Genomic DNA, 19,632 nt, shown 5'->3' on the forward strand with positions numbered 1-19,632 from the left:
AAAAAGAATAGATAAAATGAGTAACAAGCTGTACCTCCAACACAAAAACTCATCAAATATTTATTTGGAGCATTTTATCAAACACACTATGTGCAATTCAAGACAGGCATAGAAAGATAGTAGAGGCGGAGGTCAGCGAGTGAATAGAACAAAACGTAAATATATCCGTCGTAGTTTAGTTTAAATAAAGAACTCTCCATGTGTTGGCGTCGGCCGGTTAAGCAGCACATATATGTTACGCCACACGCAACATTTTTCTTTTGATGAGATAGGCCACACACAACATGGTGTATAACAACTGTTCCAGTTTATTATGCATCTACTCTAAAGTTTTGGAGACGACGGGAAAGCCCTGCGTCTAATTTCTGCTTGAAACGACTTATGTCTCGTTTGATGCCAACTAGTGGTGCTTATTGAAGTGGGTTGTAACGGGGCCAACCCTGGTTGAAATAGTTACGGGTCAGCCTTGGGCAAATCGATGTATCATGGTCCAACCCAAGACTTGACTCGGGTTTGACCGTGTCGATCTAGCCCATAGGCCTGATAACGCGTTCGGCCAGGTCGGACCTAATCCGTCGGATTCAGAATAGAGGCTCAATGTGATTGAAATAAAACAAGGGTTCACTTAGTCGTGTTCCATACAGGTCGGTTCTAAGGCAACCCCAGACCGCCCCGTACCGATAAAAACCACTAATTTCAAGAGAAGTCCCGCGTATTCGACATCTCTTTGGTCATGTTTGGCGCGGGGAATCACGTGAGGATGGAGTGTAGTTCCTGGAAATCACAATTCAGGTTATTGTTTGGCTCGTATGAGTGCAAGGAAAATAACATACCTAGGGAGCGGGTGAGTTTGTGATTTTGTTTTTCCGAAATGATTTGTTTTAATATTTTCAAGAGATACAAGCGAGAAAAAACTAGAGGATTGTAACCCTTGTAATTTCACAATATAATTAAAGTATACTTCTACAAAATTGAGAAATCATGAGCATAGGCTACTTCGGAAAAAGCCAATGTTGATCTCACTCAACGACCTAGATTAAAAGTGGATTTGTTGATTTTAGAGAACGGATTAAACCGAAATAAATACAAGTTTTTCAAGAAAAAAAATTAAAATTTAGTCCCTAAACAATATACTTTATTAAAAAAGTCCAAATCATTTTTTCATTCTATTTTATCATACAAAAAGTCAAAATTATCCTTATTGAAATATTAGAATGATTAATATTAGACTTATATGTCTTTTCCAACATATAAGTCTAATATTTGAGGGAAATTGAAACATTTGAGGGAGGCCTTGGCCCTTGTGCCTGTCCAAAGCCGGTAGTAGCTTCTATTTATGATGCAGCAACAGCAGCAGCCAGTTCGAGTTTATTCACCTAAGTTTAATTATACAATCTTCTACTTACTAAGTGATAGTTCTATTGGTATTAGATTGTTGTTCGTTAGAAACATCCTAAATTAAGCGTCTCATCCCATGCTTTTAAATTAACCAGCTTTGCTCTACTCTGGATCTTGACTTATGAACATACAATGGATCTATAAGAGCAGAAACTTGATAATTTTTGTGTTTTATCTATGCAAGTGTCATTATTTCATATCAAAACATAGTTCAAGTGCCAATAAGATGCCTAACTATGTTTCATGTTGTCCCAAGAGTAAGTTCTCTCTTAGCTTTGCTCAATTTCTCAGGCTTTTGTAGTTTCGGAGAAGATATGAATTCTTTTTTCACAGTTAATCATCTCATTCAACTAAAAACATAAACATGAACTCTAGTTTTCATCTAAAGAAGATCCTTCTTTAGATGTGGTGGTCGGCATTGTTCGAGATTCGACATCAAGAAACAGACAACCATCGAATTTTAATCACAGATTGCAGAATGTGTTTGGAATGCTATTAATGGTCACTTGGTCCATTCTTTGACTGGGCATAGTGAATCTGTAAGTGATCTCTGTCTGAAACTAAGATTTTGGATATATTTTGAAATCATTCTGGTTCCTTTGGATTAGAAGAGAGCCGTGAATTTGTTTTGCCAGATGGTCCTAAATCGCAAGCTAGTTTCTCCCTACCAGACCACTTCACTGACCATAACTGATTTTAAAAATAATGCATCTGAAAGCAATTCTATGACTTACGTTCTTTAGCTATGCATTAAAATCCACTAATTTCACTTATGGGAGTGCTATTTAAGATACTGTCTTTTCATGTATGTGTTCTGTTTTGGTAGTGGGATCTGTCTAAATTCTGATTTTATCTTCTCTCTTTCTTTGTAGACTTATGTTTTGGGTGCTCACTCTTTCAACCCCTGGATAGCAATGAGTGCAAAATATGATGGGAAAACTATAGTCTGGGATGTAAGACTCTATGTTAACCCTGTCGTATTTCTTCATGTTTCTGCTAGTACGTCCTTTTCGTAATTCCCATATACTGCATGCTCTTAGATATGAGAGGGGACATCTCTGCACACATATGAAGTTTGGCGCTTCAAGTTGGTTGACGGGAACTTTTCTCCCTAAGTGAATTATAGAGGAGTCAGATGTTAGCTTCATGTCACAGTTTTTACTTTCATTGAATTTGGGAAAAGAAGGCCCATTAGTTCACATTGGATCTTGCATCCTTGTTGGGCCAAGGTGGACCACACAACCATCAAATCAAATGGCGATGAATGCGTTACTTCAACAACGATAGGGATAGTAGAGATCTCATAACTTGTGGAGCAGCTTCTGGTGTCTGTGCTGCTTTCCGATCACCGCTTGGTGGTGTCTTGTTTGCCCTCGAAGAGGTAGCTACAAGGTGGAGAAGTGCTCTTTTTATGGAGAACTTCTTTTAGCACTGCAGTTGTGGTGGTTGTGCGTGGAGCATTCGTGGAATATTGCAACTCCTAAAAATGTGGGTTATTTGGTAAAGGAGGTCTTATTATGTTTGATGTTAGTGAGGTGACCTTGAATTACCACCCGATGGATCTTCTTCCTATTGCTATTATCGGGATCGTTGGTGTAGTTTTAGGAAGTGTTTATAATTGCATTCTTCACATGGTTCTTAGGCTCTATAATCTCATTAACGAGTAAGCAAAGAAAATAAACTTGTTTTGTTCAAGAAGTTTTCATCCTAAATATTTGAGTTTTTGATCTTCTTACTGGTGCCATCAGCTGAGAACTTTACTTGCTTACCAAGCTGAGCTAATCCAAGTTACATGTAGGGATTTATATCGCTTAATATATATAGTAAATCAGACCTTTGATGAAATGGCCCCTGGTGGTGAGTGGCCCAGTGCGGGCGCCTGCCGGCACCCCCACCACACGGCCTTGCCTCCTCCAAGAACCCACTTATGGCTAGTTGCGTTTGAATGTTGAGACTTGGGATGAACTGGAACATGGTCCATCCCACATGCAGATAGGATAAAAATTAGAGCATATGGATGAGAACTACTTCATAACTCATCCTTCTTGGAAACTTGGCAGCAGCATATATATGTGTACACCCTAGACTCATGACAACATATGATCCCTACTAATAATAGAAAATTAAGGCCAGCGCTTTGGGGAAAGCTAAACAGTTTCTGGGGTGTGAAATTTTAAAGGGAATATGTAAAATTTTGAAAATTTTCCGGGGAAACATATTTTATGGGGAATATGTTTCAAAATAAAAATAAAAAACTCTCCACCTCACCTCTCTCCTCCATCTCATCTTCTATCTCTGCCACCTCATCATCTTCATCGACGAAGGTCGCCGGCCGGTCAATTTTCCAGCCGGCTACCTTCAAACATTAAAAAATAAAAATTCTCTCTCCTCTCTCTCTCTTAAAAAAAAAAGAAAATTTGTTTTAAGACCTAGATCTGGAAGAACAGACCAGATCTAGGTCTGTTCGTGAGGTCTGTTCTGTTCGTGAGAAACAGAACGGACCTAGACCAAATCTAGGTCTTTAAATAAAAAAAAACTTTTTTTTTGAGAGAGAGAGGAGAGAGAAATATATATTTTTTTTTAATGTTTGAAGGTCGACGGCCGGAAAATTGACCGGCCGGCGACCTTCGCCGGTGAAGATGATGAGGTGAGGTGGAGATTTTTTATTTTTCCCTCACAATTTACAAAATAAAATTGTCAAACAAAATTGACCAATTTTTTACCAAGTCTTCACACTCCGGAAACTATTTAGCTTTCCCCAAAGCGCTGGCCAAAATTAAGCTTAACCTATTTGTTGCAATTCCCACAATAATTTTTTTGGATATCTGATAACTAATGGGTCAAAGTATATTTCTCTCTTACTTAAAACTTACTATTAAATTATGGCCACGGCTTTAGGGCATAATAAAAAATCTCCGGGGAATATTTAGTCAACAAGATTTGAGGGGCATATTTGTTTTCAACCCAAAAATTGAGTTTTTCGATTTTTGCCCCCTAATCTTCTTCTCATCTCTCTTCCTCTCTCCCTCCTCAACCTATTTCGCCCTATCTCTCTCTTGCTGAATCTAACACTCATTTTTTATTCTTCTTCAAAGCAATAGAACCAACCGTGTTTTCTTCTGTGAGGTATGTGATTTTTGATCTTCTTCTCTAACACCTAGGTTGAAATTTGTTGAATTTGATAAAAAGGGAAACTAAGACTCTGTAACAAATTAGAACCCAATTTGAAGACCATGATTTTCACTACCACTCACTTAATGGACATTGGGTTCAAGTTAGATTGGAATGGTGTTATTGAAGAAGTGTTCCTATACTACACAGAAATAGGTAGGTAATAAAAGAAAATTAGGGTTTGTTGATGTTGGTGCAATTAATGGTGGTATTTTAGTAGAGAGAGAAAAGTTCTTGTTTCATGGTGGCTTCTTGGTGTTTATGATGATTTAAATTTTGATGTGGAGTGTTGTGATTAGGGTTGAGATTATAAAGATTATCAAAGTAAAGTGATGAAGAAGAATATGGTTTTTTAATGATGATAATGTTTATGAAGACAAGAAGACAGAGGAAGAATAGGGAGCACAACTAGGAAAATTCGATTTTTGGACTCAAAACAAATATGTCCTATAGACCGACCAAAGACTTTATTCCCCGGAAAATTTTCTTTATTCCCCAAAGTCGCGGCCTAAATTATTGATGATACCTCTTTCATTTTCCAACCGCGTAAGTGGGTTCTAAGGTAAATTCTATATGTGTAATATCTTTAATGGTGCGTTTGGTTGTAGGATTCATGATTCCACGAATTCATGAGTCCTTGGGATTCATGATTCCACGGATTCATGAATCCAAATGGTTTCTTTTGGTTTGTTTGGTAACCAATAAGAATTATAGGATTCTTGATTCCTCGTTTAAAACCTTTGGTTTGTTTGTCTATTATATTTAGATTCTTACAAAATAAGATTCTAATTAAAATAATATCCTTCAAATTCATGAATAATATCCTAAAAACAAAATCTCATCCAAATATTGTCTCTAGGTAACTGAAATTACATGAAACCTATTTTTTTCCGGTGACTGAAATTCCATGAAACTTATTTTTTCACGAAAGTTTCAAAAATAGTTATTACTTTCTACAAAATAATTATTTTTTTCAAAATCATTATTTTTTCGAAAATTATTATTTTTTCAAAATCATTATTTTTTCAAAAATCATTATTTTGTTCAAAAATCATTATTTTTTTTCAAAAATCATTATTATTTTTTTCAAAAATCATTATTTTTTTTCAAAAATCATTATTATTTTTTTCAAAAATCATTATTATTTTTTTCAAAAATCATTATTTTTTCAAAAATCAAAATCATTATTTTTCAAAAAATAATTGTTTCTTCTAAAAAATAATTATTTTTCAAAAATCATTATTCTTCAAAAATAGTGATTTTAGAAAAAAAATAGTGATTTTTGAAAAAAATAATGATTTCTGAGAAAAATAATGATTTTAAAAAAAATTATTTTGTAGAAGGAAAATAATCTTTTGTTGATTTTAAGTTTGAAATTCAGGTTTATTAATCCAAAATCCTAACAAATCTTAGGGGGTAGGGTGAGATTTTGGTCCAATACAAATTTTGGAATTAGGAATCCTTAGTATTTAAGAGTCTTAGGATTCTTGATAGCCAAACAAACCAAGGATTCATGATTCTTACCAAATTTCACTTTTGATAGGAATCCTACTTAGAAATCCTGCAACCAAACACACCATCAGGTTTTTTTTATTATGTTTCTTCTTCTTTCTAATAAAAAAAATTAGTCCATATGATAGAGTTTCACTTACTTTGGACTATAACTCCAAAACATGATTTATGTCAACAGTTGGTAGCCCAAGTGGTTCCAAGGTGTTGACATAAACTTCAGAAATCCCTGGAGGTCCCAGGTTCGAATCCGAGAGAAGGTGGAATCTTTGGTTATTTGAATTGAGATTATTAGGGTGTAAATAATGTTGTTAGGCTTTAGGCCATGTCTTGTTGGACTATAGGCCCGGTTCTGTTAGTGTTTGAGTGGGCGGTTATCGAGCTTATCACATCTATGATGTATCAAGTGCCAAATGTAACGACATACGTAGATCGTAGTCGACTTCCAAAAAAAAAAACATGATTTACATGCGTTTGCGTTAATCACAATTAGTAGCTTCTCAACCGAAACCCAAAGAGTAAAAACTAGTTATAGGGAAATTTGCGTCCTTTCGAGGTTTTTTTTTTTGTTATTATCTCACCACTAATGTCAATTAGGAGATAAAGTTTTGGTGACTATTTTGGCTGTGAGACAAATATGAGGGCTAAAATTTCCAATTAGTCATAAATTGGGGTCAAATTGGAATTAACCCTTGAAAGAAGTGCAGTTTCCTGTACTTTGATCTATAAACTATTGAATCTCTTTAACCTTTCCTAGTTTCCCTTCACTTTCAATTTACTCTCCCCCCTCCTTTCTTCTCTGTCTCTCTACTTTCTCTCTCTCTAAATTCTTTAACCATCTAATAACTAAAACTAAACCTAATGGATTCAGTTGTTAAACAAGAAAATCTTGAACTAAGAGAAACTCCTTCTCTAACTTCTCAACTTGATGGAAAAAACTCTTCAAATTCAAAACCTCTTCAAGTAATTGATCTCACTAGTAGTAGTAGTGATTCTGAGGAAGAAGATGTTGATTCTGATGATGAAGAAAACGGTGGTGGTGGTAAGAGGTCTAGGGTTTCGAATGGTGAAAATGGAAGTTCATGCAAAAAGCAGAAACTTGCTGGTAATTTAAAAATCGTTTTGCCTCTCGGATTTCTTGACCCCTTACCGCCGGACGATGATGTCTTGCCAGATTTACCTCAAATTGAACCTGTTCGAAATCGTATTGATGTTCAAAGTAGTAGTAGTGGTAATAAGCAGTTTTGGAAGGCTGGTGATTATGATGGTTGTCCTGTCGGTGATGATCCATCTTCTTTCTCGACTGGTAACTCATGAACTTTCTTTTTTTGAAAGTTTTTTTTTTACACAGATTTGCTAACTTTATTTCATTTGCATGTTTAATTTCTCAATTTTAATTGTTTGCTTCACTGTGTGTTTGTGATTCTATTAATACTCAATTTGTAGGTGCATGAATGGGTAGCTTTTGTTTTGTTTTGGTAATGATGAATTGGTGACAATGTGGCGGAAAATGGTTATTTTGTTTCATTCATTAGACGCACCTCATCTTTGTTTTTTTACTTCTTCGTTGTCAAGTCGTTTATAGATGTACATATTTCGTGTGACTATGCTTCGTAATCGGGGTCGATTATTTGGGGCATTCCGTCATTGTCGTGGGCCATTCGCTTTCATTACATCAATGCGGATTGCCTCGCGAAATAGCAATAGAGCTTTTCTAGACATTTGTAATTCATTATCTAATCAGACAACACCTTGCTTCCAACATAAGAGTTGCTGAAAGTAAAATTTGGGAAAAAGAACCCATTGTATGGGAAATACTTCAAGAAGTTATGCAGGGACATACTGTATTGCTGCATAGAGCACCCACTCTACATACATTAGGCATACAGGCATTCCGACCCATTTTGTGGAAGGGCATGCTATTTGTTTATATCCATTAGTTCGTAAGGGACACCTCGGCCCCGAATCTCAAGCAAGCTCCACTGAAATCCAAAATTAGGGACCTCCGACTAGAAATAGAGCTCTACATTTAGGGGTTTTGCGGTTGAGTATTGAGGTGTGAAAGGATTGGTGTTGCTCGTGATTCCAGTTCAAGTGTCCTTAATCTTGGATTTCAATGCGGGTCGCTTTAGGTTAAGGATTGGGGCGTTACAATAGCCTCGATGGGAAGAATACTTTGGATTCGAGATTGCACTTTTGACATAGTTGTCTAGAAATGTGTTGTACTAGTAGGCATAATTTACTCTCCCGAGACTAGGGTGTAAAGCTGCGCTATATTTTTAACTCGGTTGTGTTGAAATACACGGATAACCGTAATTATGAAGTTATCTCAAGGTCTGGGATCACTTTGAGATTCTGAGGAAGAGTGTGTATTCTAGCATTTATCAAGTGCTGCTGCACTTGGTATATATTCTCGCTGTCAAGTTTCTAAGACGGATGAAACAGTTCTTATTTTTTTTTTCCTATCTGCAGGTGGCATGGACCACGTTAGGGTTCATCCTAAGTTTCTACATTCAAACGCAACTAGCCATAAGTGGGTTCTTGGAGGTATGGGACATTTTTTTCGCAAAAGGCACAGTCTATATTGATTTTGAACTATATCTTTCTGGATTTAATTTGCTTTATTGTACTTCATTTTGTCTTCTTCCGCAGCTTTCGCGGAACTCTTGGACAACTCGTTAGATGAGGTATTTGCATCTATCTCTTCTTAGAGCACATACGTACAACATTTGCATCACTTGGTATCTACCTAACATAAACTATTCATGCCAGGTCTGCAACGGGGCTACATTTGTGAATATTGATATGTTAATAAATAGTAAAGACGGAAGCAAGATGTTGGTGATTGAAGGTATTTTTCGGATGAACCATTTCTTTTGAGAAAAGTTGGTATATTGTGAAAACAGTCCCAAAGGACAAAGAATACAAAAGTAGAAGCTTTAAGGAGCATGCTGACATACAAGTGAGCGGTGCTCAACACTGGATGGACCTTTTTGGTTTAGGGCTAACCTCAAATGGCAGTTTAAGAAATACTAATTTAATATATTACATGGTACCATAAGCCATTGTTTGGGACATTTGGAAAGAAAGGAACAACAAAATCTTCAAAAAAGAAAATAGATTTAGCACCATAGTATAAGATGATGTAAAAGGAGTTCCATTTCATTTCATTGCTGCAAAAAAGATTGCGTAAAACGACTCCGTTCATAATTGGGACGCTTGGATGTCATAACATGTAACCTAGCCTCTCGTCCAATGCTTGTTATAGCTTTTTCTTTCAAAATTTTAATCCAAAATTACAAAAAAAAAGAATGATATTTTGTAATCTAAGTCTACACCTCATGTTTAGAAATGCTCATATGGTTTCTCTCTTCCAGATAATGGCGGTGGTATGGATCCAGATAAAATGCGACAATGCATGTCTCTTGGGTACTCGGCGAAAAGCAAAATGGCGAATACTATTGGACAATGTAAGTCACCTTTCTTACTAGAAGAAATATATTTCTCCTCAAAGCTAACAACGATAGTTGAATACCTGAAAATTTGAGAAAAACACATAATTCTCATTTATGTTTTTTTGTCCAGATGGGAATGGTTTCAAGACAAGTACTATGAGACTTGGGGCAGATGTTCTCGTATTCTCAATCTGTCGTGGTAAGGATGGAAAAAGGTATGGATTTTGCTTGATTAGAGGTTTGATGACAAAATATCTTTTGCCGTAATTCTGTTAGCTTTTCTGAGCATATAGCTGCTAATATCCATGTTGGAGAGTGGATATTTGGTTATATGTTAGAGGAACTCAGACTAGTTATCCTAGTGGGGGACGAATTACGCCAATTGTTGTCGAGTAACTCCTGAGTCCAACTACATAGCATGCCACCAACCATGACCATTTTCGTTAGGACTTTCCTCTCCTCAGCGAAATGCTATAGCCACTTAATAGTTACTATGTCGTAAAAAACCATGCAGCCAATTGTATTGATGGTGACACCATCCAAGCGATTCAGCCAAGTTGGAGAATTTCACCTGAGGCATTCTCATCAGCGAATCGCCTGCGAGACTGTTGCATTCTTTAATACTTTCTTAAAAGGAAAGTGAACAAATAAATTTGTTACACGGGAGTGTTACCTGGGTAAAACAAATTACGAATCTTATGTGATACCTCTTCCATCACTTTTCTGCCCCACCACATCCATTCTCTTTGTTATATATCTCGAAGCCTTATATATCTCGAAGCCTTCCTGTTTTTCAGGATTTATTTTTGACAGTTATGCCTGTTTATTTGCTTTTGTTGTTTTCGTATGATCTGTATAATATTTTAGTAATTTTCTTTCATTTTCGTATCTGCATGTTAGCCCCTCACAAAGTATTGGACTCTTGTCGTACACATTTTTGAGGAGCACAGGGAAAGAAGATATTGTAGTTCCCATGGTAAGCAAACATGTTGTCAAATATTGTATTTCAATGGATTCTTTTCCCTTACGTGTGTTACCTATCCCCTAACACAAACGTCAAACATTTAAGAAACAAGACGCAAAATAACAGGAATAATTACAAAGACCTTGAAGTATATATTAACATATACGATGTATGGTGCTCTATCCCTCTTTGCCATATATTTGACTAAGATGGGACATATGAAGTATGAACAATCAAACCACTCAGTAACAAGTAGTGGTGTTTATTCTTGTTGGTTTTAATCTTTTCTATGAAGTGTTCTGATATTCTTCCTGTTGCTAATGCTGCCTATGTTTGAAACTATAGCTTGACTACGAGAGAAAAAGTCGAGACTGGAAGAAATTAATGCGCTCATCTCCAAGTGACTGGACAAGAAATGTAGAAACTATTGTTCAATGGTCACCATTTTCAAGCGAAGCGGGTCTTCTGCAGCAGGTAATTCTTTCTATTTGAACAGTTAGTATGAGTTGATCACGGCAGCAGGAAATGCTATTTCACTTTCCTCATTTGAAGCATTCTAAAAATACTGGTGTACCTGGTGTCAAAAAGTTTCTCATAGAAGATCTATGGTGGGTTTATTTGCTGTTTTTGCTGTTGGTGGTTGTTAACATGAGGTGTGAAGTATGTGCATGACTACCAGAACACGAGGATGTAGATGTATGAGTTGTTTAAAATCGAGAAGGCTTTATCACTATATTTTTGAAATGTCTATTAAGGTTCCCCAATTGATGTATAAAGCAAATGTGCCAGTCCTTCACAATTAGTGGCTCGGATGGGGGATAGTTTTCTGCAATTGTTTACAAATTTTCCCTCATTTTGTAGTGTTTTGTAACTCCTTAAAATTGTGAAGGGAGGATTTGGTGATCCCATTTTGGGTATGAGTTAATTTGTTTGTTATTTGTGCAGTTCAATACGATGGGAGATCAAGGCACACGTGTAATCATTTACAATCTCTGGGAGGACGATGAAGGAAAACTGGAGCTTGATTTTGACTCAGATAGGCACGTAAGTATTCATTGTCATTATACACTATAGCGCCAGAAGATTATCTATTTATGTTAAAGTATTACTCTTTTATTTCTTAGTGCTATCAAGAAATATATATTCTCTAACAGTAATCCTGTAAGTCTCTCGACATGTTTAATGTTAATAATGCCTGAACTGACAGGACATTCAAATTAGAGGGGTCAACCGAGATGAGAAGAAGATAGAAATGGCAAAGCAGTTCCCCAACTCCAGACACTTCTTGACATATCGGCACTCACTGAGGGTATCTTGACCATTTTAGACTTGTTTTTTGTAGAACTTTTTTGTTATATGTGATTATCTCAGCGAGTTATTTTGGTTCCTTCGGAAACTATGCCTTCTTTTTGGTAACCATAGCCGAAGCACATTTTATGCAAAACCTGAAAACTCTCATAAAACATGCCTGCTTCATATGCGTACTGAAAGTTAACCATTTCTTAATCGTGAAAATCCATCTTTTCATCGCAATCAAAATTTTGGATCCCTTATTCATCTGGTATGCTTACCTAAATTTTATTCTCAAATTGTTACAGAGTTATGCATCTATACTATATCTCAGACTTCCACCTTGCTTCCGAATGGTTTTGCGTGGTAAAGATATTGTTCACCACAATATCGTGAATGATATGATGTTAATGCAAGAGATTACTTATAGGCCGCAACCGGGTGCAGACGGGATTCCAAAGGATTCAAGTGTAAGAGTTCCCATGATAATTAAATTTTTGATATCCCTGAAATATTTCTTAAGCTATTTCTTCTTGACCTTGACTGTTGCTTGTTTTGGTATTAGATGTATGCTGTTGTGACACTCGGGTTTGTCAAGGATGCTAAAGATCATATTGATGTTCAGGGCTTCAATGTTTATCACAAGAACCGGCTTATTAAGGTTTCCCTTTATCTTATTTTATGAACAATTAGTTCTTATGTGGATGACAACCCAAAGCATGTACTAAATTAAACTCATATTGTCAGCCGTTTTGGAGAGTTTGGAATGCTGCTGGAAGTGATGGCCGTGGAGTTATAGGTATTAGTTTTGTCTTTGCAACTCGAAATACATTGATTAGCTTAAGCCTTAGCGAAAATAAGTTTTTAATGTGGATTATCTCTATCTATTGTAGGTGTATTGGAGGCTAATTTTGTTGAACCAGCACATGATAAGCAAGGGTTTGAGCGTACCACTGTGCTTGCAAGGCTTGAAGCAAAACTAGTCCAGATGCAAAAGACATACTGGTTTGTTTCTTTTATATTCATCTTATCTCTTGTTTCCTAGCTACAGGGTAGTTTTTCATCTATATTTTCAATCCAGGTCCACGAAGTGTCATAAAATTGGGTATGCACCTCGTGTCAACAAGAAGATTTTAAATGCATCTGTAGAAGGTATATCACTGTACTTTACTGTGTTTAGCTATAGTATCGGCATTTGTTGCCCATAGTCTCACTGATTTAGCTTGATTATACAGATAGTTCACCTGAGTACATTCCTCGGTCATCTTCTCGACATCCAAGTATATCTGCATCCCGTAGCTGGGAGCCGAAACATGATAATGGACATGGGTATGGAAAGGGGAAGAATGAAAAGAAAACTGGCCCCAAATTTCGAAATATATCAAGTTCCCCAGAATCAACGTCATATATTGCAGAGGATGATAGCGGAAATGAAATTCCAGCTGTTGCTCCAAGAAGACGACCAAGTGGCAGTGGTCAAAAGCCAAACGGGCAATTTTCTCAGGACTCTAATGATAGTGATTTGGAACAATATCATGTATCAAATGCTTCAACTGACCGAGTTCATACGCGATCACAACTAAAGGTAATCTAAAATTGTGAAGGTCCACTGGTAGAGATGACCTTAGTGGTGCTAAAGTTTAATATGAAGCTCTTTTTCATGTTGTTATATACTTATATTGTTGTATTTCAATTATCCACTATTCGGTGCGAGTTCTTTGGTTGTCAAGCGACTCAAGTCTTGTGGCAGTTCTTACTGAACAGTTTCTAGCAAAAGGGCCACGAAGAAAATCTAATATTTTTTGGTTCGCTATATGCGTTTTTAATTGTCAGGGAGCTAATAGTACTTTTAATGGAAATGGAAATTCTCAAAAATCTGATGAACAACAGTTGAGATTGGAGAATTCTGAATTAAAAGACAGGTACTACCAATTTCGTAAGTTAAGAAATTGTATATTTGTTTCATACCTTTCAGTGTTTTATCTTTAATGTCTGATTTTTATCTATTTCAGATTAAACAAAATGAAACAGTCATTTTTGCGCGATATAGAGTACGAAAGAGATAGGGTTAAAGCACTAGAGGCTCTACTAAATGATCACAATCCTACCAACTCCGATCCAGATAGACTGAACCAGTTACAAGTGGAGAATCTTGAATTAAAGAACAGGTATAATACACGTCTTTCGCGCTTTTTGTTAGCTTGATTATAATTTATGAAAGGATTCTGACCTTGATGGCAATCTTGTTAATGTTGAAGATTAAAGAAAATGGAGGAAACAACCGCGAATGATTTACAGTATGAGAGAGATAGATATATCTCTCTAAAAGCCAACGTAAGTTTGTAATTCTATTAGAACATTGTATATTATGGATCCTTCTCAAAAATGCTGTGGCTATTTGTAATCTGTTTGCTTTATTGGTGGGAGCTCTGAAAAATCTTTTGTTTGCTGTTCAAATCAGCTGGAAGAATCAGAGCGAAGGATCGATGAAATGAGCAAAGAACAGGAAGTATTGATCGATATATTTTCAGAAGAGAGGAGTAGAAGAGACCGTGAAGAGGAAAATCTGAGGAAGAAATTGAAGGTGAGAAGTTAGATCCATTTTTTATTGTCTTGTTAATTTTCATCTATCTTCATCAATAGGCAGGTGCTAACTCTCTCAGCCTCTATTGTGAAACCCTTGTTTCTCGTTTGAAGGATGCTTCTAATACCATACAAGAGTTGCTGGATAAAGTTATTCTGCTACAGAAGTCTCCTAGCACAAAAAGGTAATGGTAGCTAGTGAGAGAACTACTTCCGGCATGCGATGGCAGGTTTTCTACCAATTCTCGGAGATTTTGCTAGGGCAAAACCTGGATATTTGGATACCACAGCGACTCTCATCGAAGCGTTTACCCTGTGCATTTAGTTTATACATATTAGCCTTCATGTTGTATTTTATTTCGGAACAACATTATCCTTTGTTTTACCTTGTATTTGTTTCCTTTATCTAATTCAATTTCAAGATTTGCCAATGTGTACCTTTCTTTGTTATTTTACTTCAATTGTGCATTGCAATAGAATCTCATCTGTGTCTCCATTTTTCGTGCTTCAAATGTGTGTAAACACAGTTGAGATTCTTCCTTCGACAATTTGTCTCCTATTTCATGTATCTGTTTCCAGTTTGGGGCTCTCATGGCGTTACCATCTTCTGCTTATGGAACATCTTGGCGTTCACGTAGTGCCTCCTCTCCGACCATTGGCACTTTCAGTCGAGAAGAAAAACTTCACCTTCTATCAGATTAATGCTGCCGAGGTTCTATGTCTAATCCTATATTTTAGCTTCTTACTCTTTATATTCATGTCTGGTCGGACTTGTGTTTTGATATGTACGGAGAAATGGGCTAGTTTTGAGATCAGCGAATATAGTAATGTTTAATTTTCTTGCGAATATGGACTTGTGTTGACTTATCAAGTTGTCTAATCCTATTTGCGAATATGGACTTGTGTTTTGATATGATCGGAGAAAAGTTATTTCTATTAACATGAACACGAGGTTTTCTTCTCATATATTGACTTATCAAGTTGGGTTCTAGAATATGTGAAATAATCAAATTCCAAGACAATAAAAACAAATACTAAATCTTCATTAAAATTACCTAGTCTTTCTAGAGAAACATAATGATAATATAGTTTCTCAACTAAATAATTGTATTGCATAATTACATGATAACTGAAACTTCTACAACCATAAAAGGCTAGCTAAGGGTTGAGATAATGGAGAAGTAAAAAGAAAAAGGTGACATGATTCATGGTTGCTGGTTATGAGTTTGGGCAGGAGGAGATGGTGGGATGAACGGAACCCAAGTTCTAGGGTCCCTAAGATTGAAAGGTGGAGGAGGGGAAGGAGAAAATAGAGATGAAGTTGGCGGGAGAGGTGGAAAAGGGAAAGGTAGTGATGGCGGCGGCCTTGTAAATGGCAATGGAGGGAAAGGAAATGACGGAAAAGGTGGCAGAGGAAACGGTAATGAAGGAAGTGGTGGTAATGGAAATGAAGGCATTGGAGGAAACGGAAATGGAAATGGAAATCCAAATGGTGGAAAGAAAGGGTAAAAGAACTTCGACGAGTTATAAGAATTTGCAATCCCTTCTTTATGTTTGCCACACAAAGTAATGTACCTCTTTATTGGTTTATAACTCAATGCATTTAAACTATAAATGCAGATATTTGCGTTCTTCGATTTTACTGTTATACCCTCAATTGTTGTCTTCAACCCAGGAACACTACATGAAGAAGATGAACTCCCGATCAAGCTTGCTTCACAGAACGACTCCATTGCTAGACCTTGCGCACATCTAACTCCATCAGTAGAAGGTACTTCCAACTTATAAACTCCATATTTATCTGTAGTTCTGTTAACCGAGTAGATAATTTCTTTTGTTGCTCTTGGTGTCGTTGCTCTTAATTTGCACTCAATATGAACTTTCGCACCTGTTGAATAAATCGAAATCCGTCAAACTCAACTACGAAAAAGAAATAATCTGTAAGAAAACTATGAAACTAAAACCTCATGTTATATCATTCCTTTCGTGTTTTACATCCATTTGGACCCTTTAAATTGAAAACAAAACGTTAGCAATAAGAAATTGCACCAAACTGCGTCACAAAGTTTTTCCTACAAGTTGTGATGATTCTTTGGGTGTTTTTAGTTTTTACCTGGTAGGAAGTAACTTTGTTTGGAGAAGACATTATTAGAGCAGATATCACAGTATACAACACCCATGACAGTGATCTTATTAGAGGTGGTGGGCTTGTTTTCGTGTTTCAAGTCGACTTCCATGCATAGTGAATGAGTGAACAGAGAAGCAAGTAGAAGTAGTGAGAGAAAGCTTGAATCCATGGTAGATTAAAAACAAAGGTTGTGAAGAAAGCTTTATTGAATTGATATGATTATTAGTGGTAGTAGTAGTAGTAGTAGTAGTAGTAGTTGATGAGAGGTGAGAATGTGTGGGTATATAAAGCTTTATTTTTGGCATGCCCGTGAGTGTGGTATGTTAATGAAGAGGCAAGACTGGAATAAAAAACAAGCTAGTCTTTTCTTTAACTAGTACTGTTCGCTAGAAACAAATGCATGTGAAGAAATGGTTTGGCAGATTATGTAATAGAGAGAGAGAGAGAGAGAGAGAGAGAGAGAGTTTCACGGGTGGAAGGAGTTGATTAGGAGGTTTTGTGAGTTCCTAGTGACTTAGTGAGAGAGAAAGAGATGGATTGGTCTTGGTAGTTGTTAGCACCACAATTCATACAGGTTTATTTACCTCGAATATGCTACACTTAGAGCCTTAGAGGATAACATGCTGACTCAGTTTTGCTAAAAGACAATTGTTAATGTTTAGACACCTCCTTAAGGTCGGCGCCTGTCCAGTCCCGTGTGTTTGCTCGACCATCCTGTTCCATTCCTTGGCCCCGCCATCATAAGTGTTTACTCAGCCCTCTCGTGCCTTGCACCGGGAAATCCTTTGAGAGGCCTCTCTAACAATCACCTCCCTGGGCAACTACCTCTCTGGCTCTCTCGCACATCATCATCAACTCAGTCGCCTCGTGCCTAGCATCGGGAAATCCTTTGAGAGGCCTCTCTCTGACAATAACCTCCCTGGGCAACTACCTCTCTTGCACATCATCATCAACGAAACTATGGTTACATCTCCATCAAGAAGCAAACAAAGAGATACAGAAACTATGATTGCATCTCCATCAAGAAGCAACCGAAGAAAGAAACTATGGTTACATCTCCATCAAGAAGAAAACGAAGAAATACATAAACTATAGTTACATCTCCATCAACAAGAAAACTAAGAAAAACAATAAAAGAGGAAAATATCCTAGCACGACTAGTAGGGGTGAAACTAAAGACTGCGAAAATCAAAAGACCTTAAAAGTCAAATTAGACGGAAAAAAAATTGTCTGACAAAAAAAATCTTGGTTGGATTGTGGGTTCTTTTCTGATTGAATTGGTCTTTAGGTTCACTTTAGTCCCATTTTTTACAAGCACGTGAGCCCCTAAAGGGGCCTGGATAAATGTTAGATATGTATATATATTATCCATTCAATAAATGTTAAAATATTAACGGATAGTCAAGTATTATATGCAAATCAACTTTGAATCTGTGTGGGTAAGTCTCGTTGTGATAAAGATCTTAACAAAACTATGTATAATTTTGAAGGTTTTCTGCTTCGTCGAGTGGGCGGACCTGAAACAATGGTCTGGAAGAAAAAGAATATATTTTGGCCAACTAAAATGCTTAAACTTTTCAAGTCATTTCCATTGAAGTTCTTTTAATTTTGAATAATTAATCATTCAAGTTAGATACTATTTGTTATTGAAATTCATTCTTCTTGTTCTCATCCTTGTTTCGAAACACTATTCAGTGATGGAGATATTAGCACAAATAGCTACAGTTTTTGGATCATATTCATTTGATCTCTTACGCACTAATAGAGCGAGGTCAAATCCATGTTCCTAAGTGAAGGTGAAGCGAATACTAAAGTAAGAAAAAGAAACTGAAACTCATCCCATCAATAGTAGTTTGAAAATAATCTTTTAATTGTTAATATTTGGTTAAATAAAATTTAAATTAGGTTTAGATCGAAAATCCTGATCGAAAGGTCGGATGGGTTGTCTGTTTTATTCTGTATGGGCTATTGGTCGTTTTTCACAATTAAAAAAACCGGTCTACTTGGACTGGTTTCACCCCTAAGCACGGTTGCTTCCTCGCTCGTCTCTCTCCATATTCGCTCTCTATAATTGAAAAAAAAGGGGTTAGGATTACCTCTAGCGGATAGCTATCATCAGCCGATGCTACCAGTGGAGATGGTGACACGAACTGATATATTAGGTTGTAGTGTTGCACCATACAGGTTATAAAGGATTCGGCCGATAGCTAGATACGTGTAATTGTACCAATCATAATTTAAATTCTGAGTACCAATCATAATTCAAATTTGACAGCGAATGGATATATGTTTAATTTGTTGGGTTCTAAGTCCACAAAAAAAAGCTCCAATCAACGAATATGTATTTCTTTTAACAAAAAAATATATTGCATAATTTAAACATCCTCTTCTTTAATGCGTTAATTACAAGATTATTTTGTCAAATGTCGTTTATCAAAAATACATTGTAATTTACTTCTTATTTCATTCTCTTTTAGTTGATTTTCTAGGTATGGGATAATAGTTCAAAGGTCGTGGCTTTAGGACATCCAAAAATATCTCCGAAGAAAAAAAGACTTTGATCAATTAGATTTGATTTTGGGGCAACTTCAGTTTGAGCCCAAAGTTTGGTTTTTTATATGCTCATAATCTTCATCTCCTTCTGTATTCTCTCTTGCTCTTCTATCTTGTTATGTTCTTCTCTCACTGTTTTTTTCTCTCTCTTTATCTTCTCCCTTTCTCACTGTCTCGTTATCTGTCTCATATATCTCACACCTCAGCTCCCTGGTTCATTTGCCCTCTCTCTATCATACACATCCCGTGTGTTTGCTCGGTTGTCCCATGCCTTGGCTTTGCTATCTCGTGTGTTTGCTCGGTTGTCCCATGCCTTGGCTTTGCTATCTCGTGTGTTTGCTCGACCCTTGACTTGACCCTGTCACCTTGTGTGTTTGTTCGGCCATCCCGTGCCTTTCTTTACTTGGTAATTCTTTGAGGTTTTTCTCTCTTTAACGGTCATCTCTTTCTGCTAGAACTACCTGATCTACCGTGCATTATTATCGACCAAACCATCGGTATTTAAGAGCGAGAGAGAGAGAGAGAGAGAGAGAGAGAGACCTGACTGGAGAAGCCCTAACTTAAATTCGTCCAGGAAGAAA

General features: G+C 36.6%; 2 protein-coding genes across 2 annotated transcripts; one reads left to right on the forward strand and one right to left on the reverse strand.

Moving 5' to 3' along the window:
• The first annotated feature begins 6,635 nt into the window (after positions 1-6,635).
• On the forward strand, positions 6,636-14,801 carry LOC147553513 (protein MICRORCHIDIA 4-like). The gene is made up of 21 exons (XM_086665921.1): positions 6,636-7,384; positions 8,551-8,625; positions 8,731-8,765; positions 8,851-8,929; positions 9,456-9,548; positions 9,664-9,748; positions 10,434-10,509; positions 10,843-10,971; positions 11,443-11,541; positions 11,705-11,806; positions 12,096-12,257; positions 12,353-12,448; positions 12,535-12,586; positions 12,681-12,792; positions 12,869-12,939; positions 13,023-13,372; positions 13,621-13,709; positions 13,800-13,955; positions 14,046-14,121; positions 14,249-14,371; positions 14,485-14,801. Exons 1-21 carry the CDS (start codon positions 6,940-6,942, stop codon positions 14,557-14,559), a joined length of 2,580 nt encoding a protein of 859 aa, XP_086522047.1. The 5' UTR covers positions 6,636-6,939; the 3' UTR covers positions 14,560-14,801.
• Positions 14,802-15,393: 592 nt separating this feature from the next.
• Positions 15,394-17,635, reverse strand: LOC147553514 (Pollen Ole e 1 allergen and extensin family protein). Its single transcript, XM_086665922.1, has 2 exons — positions 16,484-17,635; positions 15,394-16,258 (listed from the first exon to the last, which is right to left on the reverse strand). The coding sequence occupies exons 1-2, from the start codon at positions 16,665-16,667 to the stop codon at positions 15,576-15,578; spliced, it is 867 nt and encodes a 288-aa protein (XP_086522048.1). The 5' UTR covers positions 16,668-17,635; the 3' UTR covers positions 15,394-15,575.
• Positions 17,636-19,632: the final 1,997 nt, after the last annotated feature.

The sequence above is a fragment of the Eschscholzia californica genome, unplaced genomic scaffold (genome assembly GCF_041429995.1).
Source record: "Eschscholzia californica isolate CP2 unplaced genomic scaffold, dmEscCali1.0.p SCAF_3, whole genome shotgun sequence".
In the NCBI taxonomy this organism is placed as follows: domain Eukaryota; kingdom Viridiplantae; phylum Streptophyta; class Magnoliopsida; order Ranunculales; family Papaveraceae; genus Eschscholzia; species Eschscholzia californica.

Excerpts from the sequence above, each read along its gene's own strand:
- LOC147553514 (XM_086665922.1), bottom strand. The coding sequence starts at position 16,667 with ATGGATTCAAGCTTTCTCTCACTACTTCTACTTGCTTCTCTGTTCACT. Across the intron at positions 16,259-16,483 it reads ACAAAGTTACTTCCTACCAG|GTGCGAAAGTTCATATTGAG; the intron begins GTAAAAACTAAA and ends TTTATTCAACAG.
- LOC147553513 (XM_086665921.1), top strand. The coding sequence starts at position 6,940 with ATGGATTCAGTTGTTAAACAAGAAAATCTTGAACTAAGAGAAACTCCT. Across the intron at positions 12,449-12,534 it reads ACAAGAACCGGCTTATTAAG|CCGTTTTGGAGAGTTTGGAA; the intron begins GTTTCCCTTTAT and ends TCATATTGTCAG. Across the intron at positions 13,373-13,620 it reads ATACGCGATCACAACTAAAG|GGAGCTAATAGTACTTTTAA; the intron begins GTAATCTAAAAT and ends TTTAATTGTCAG.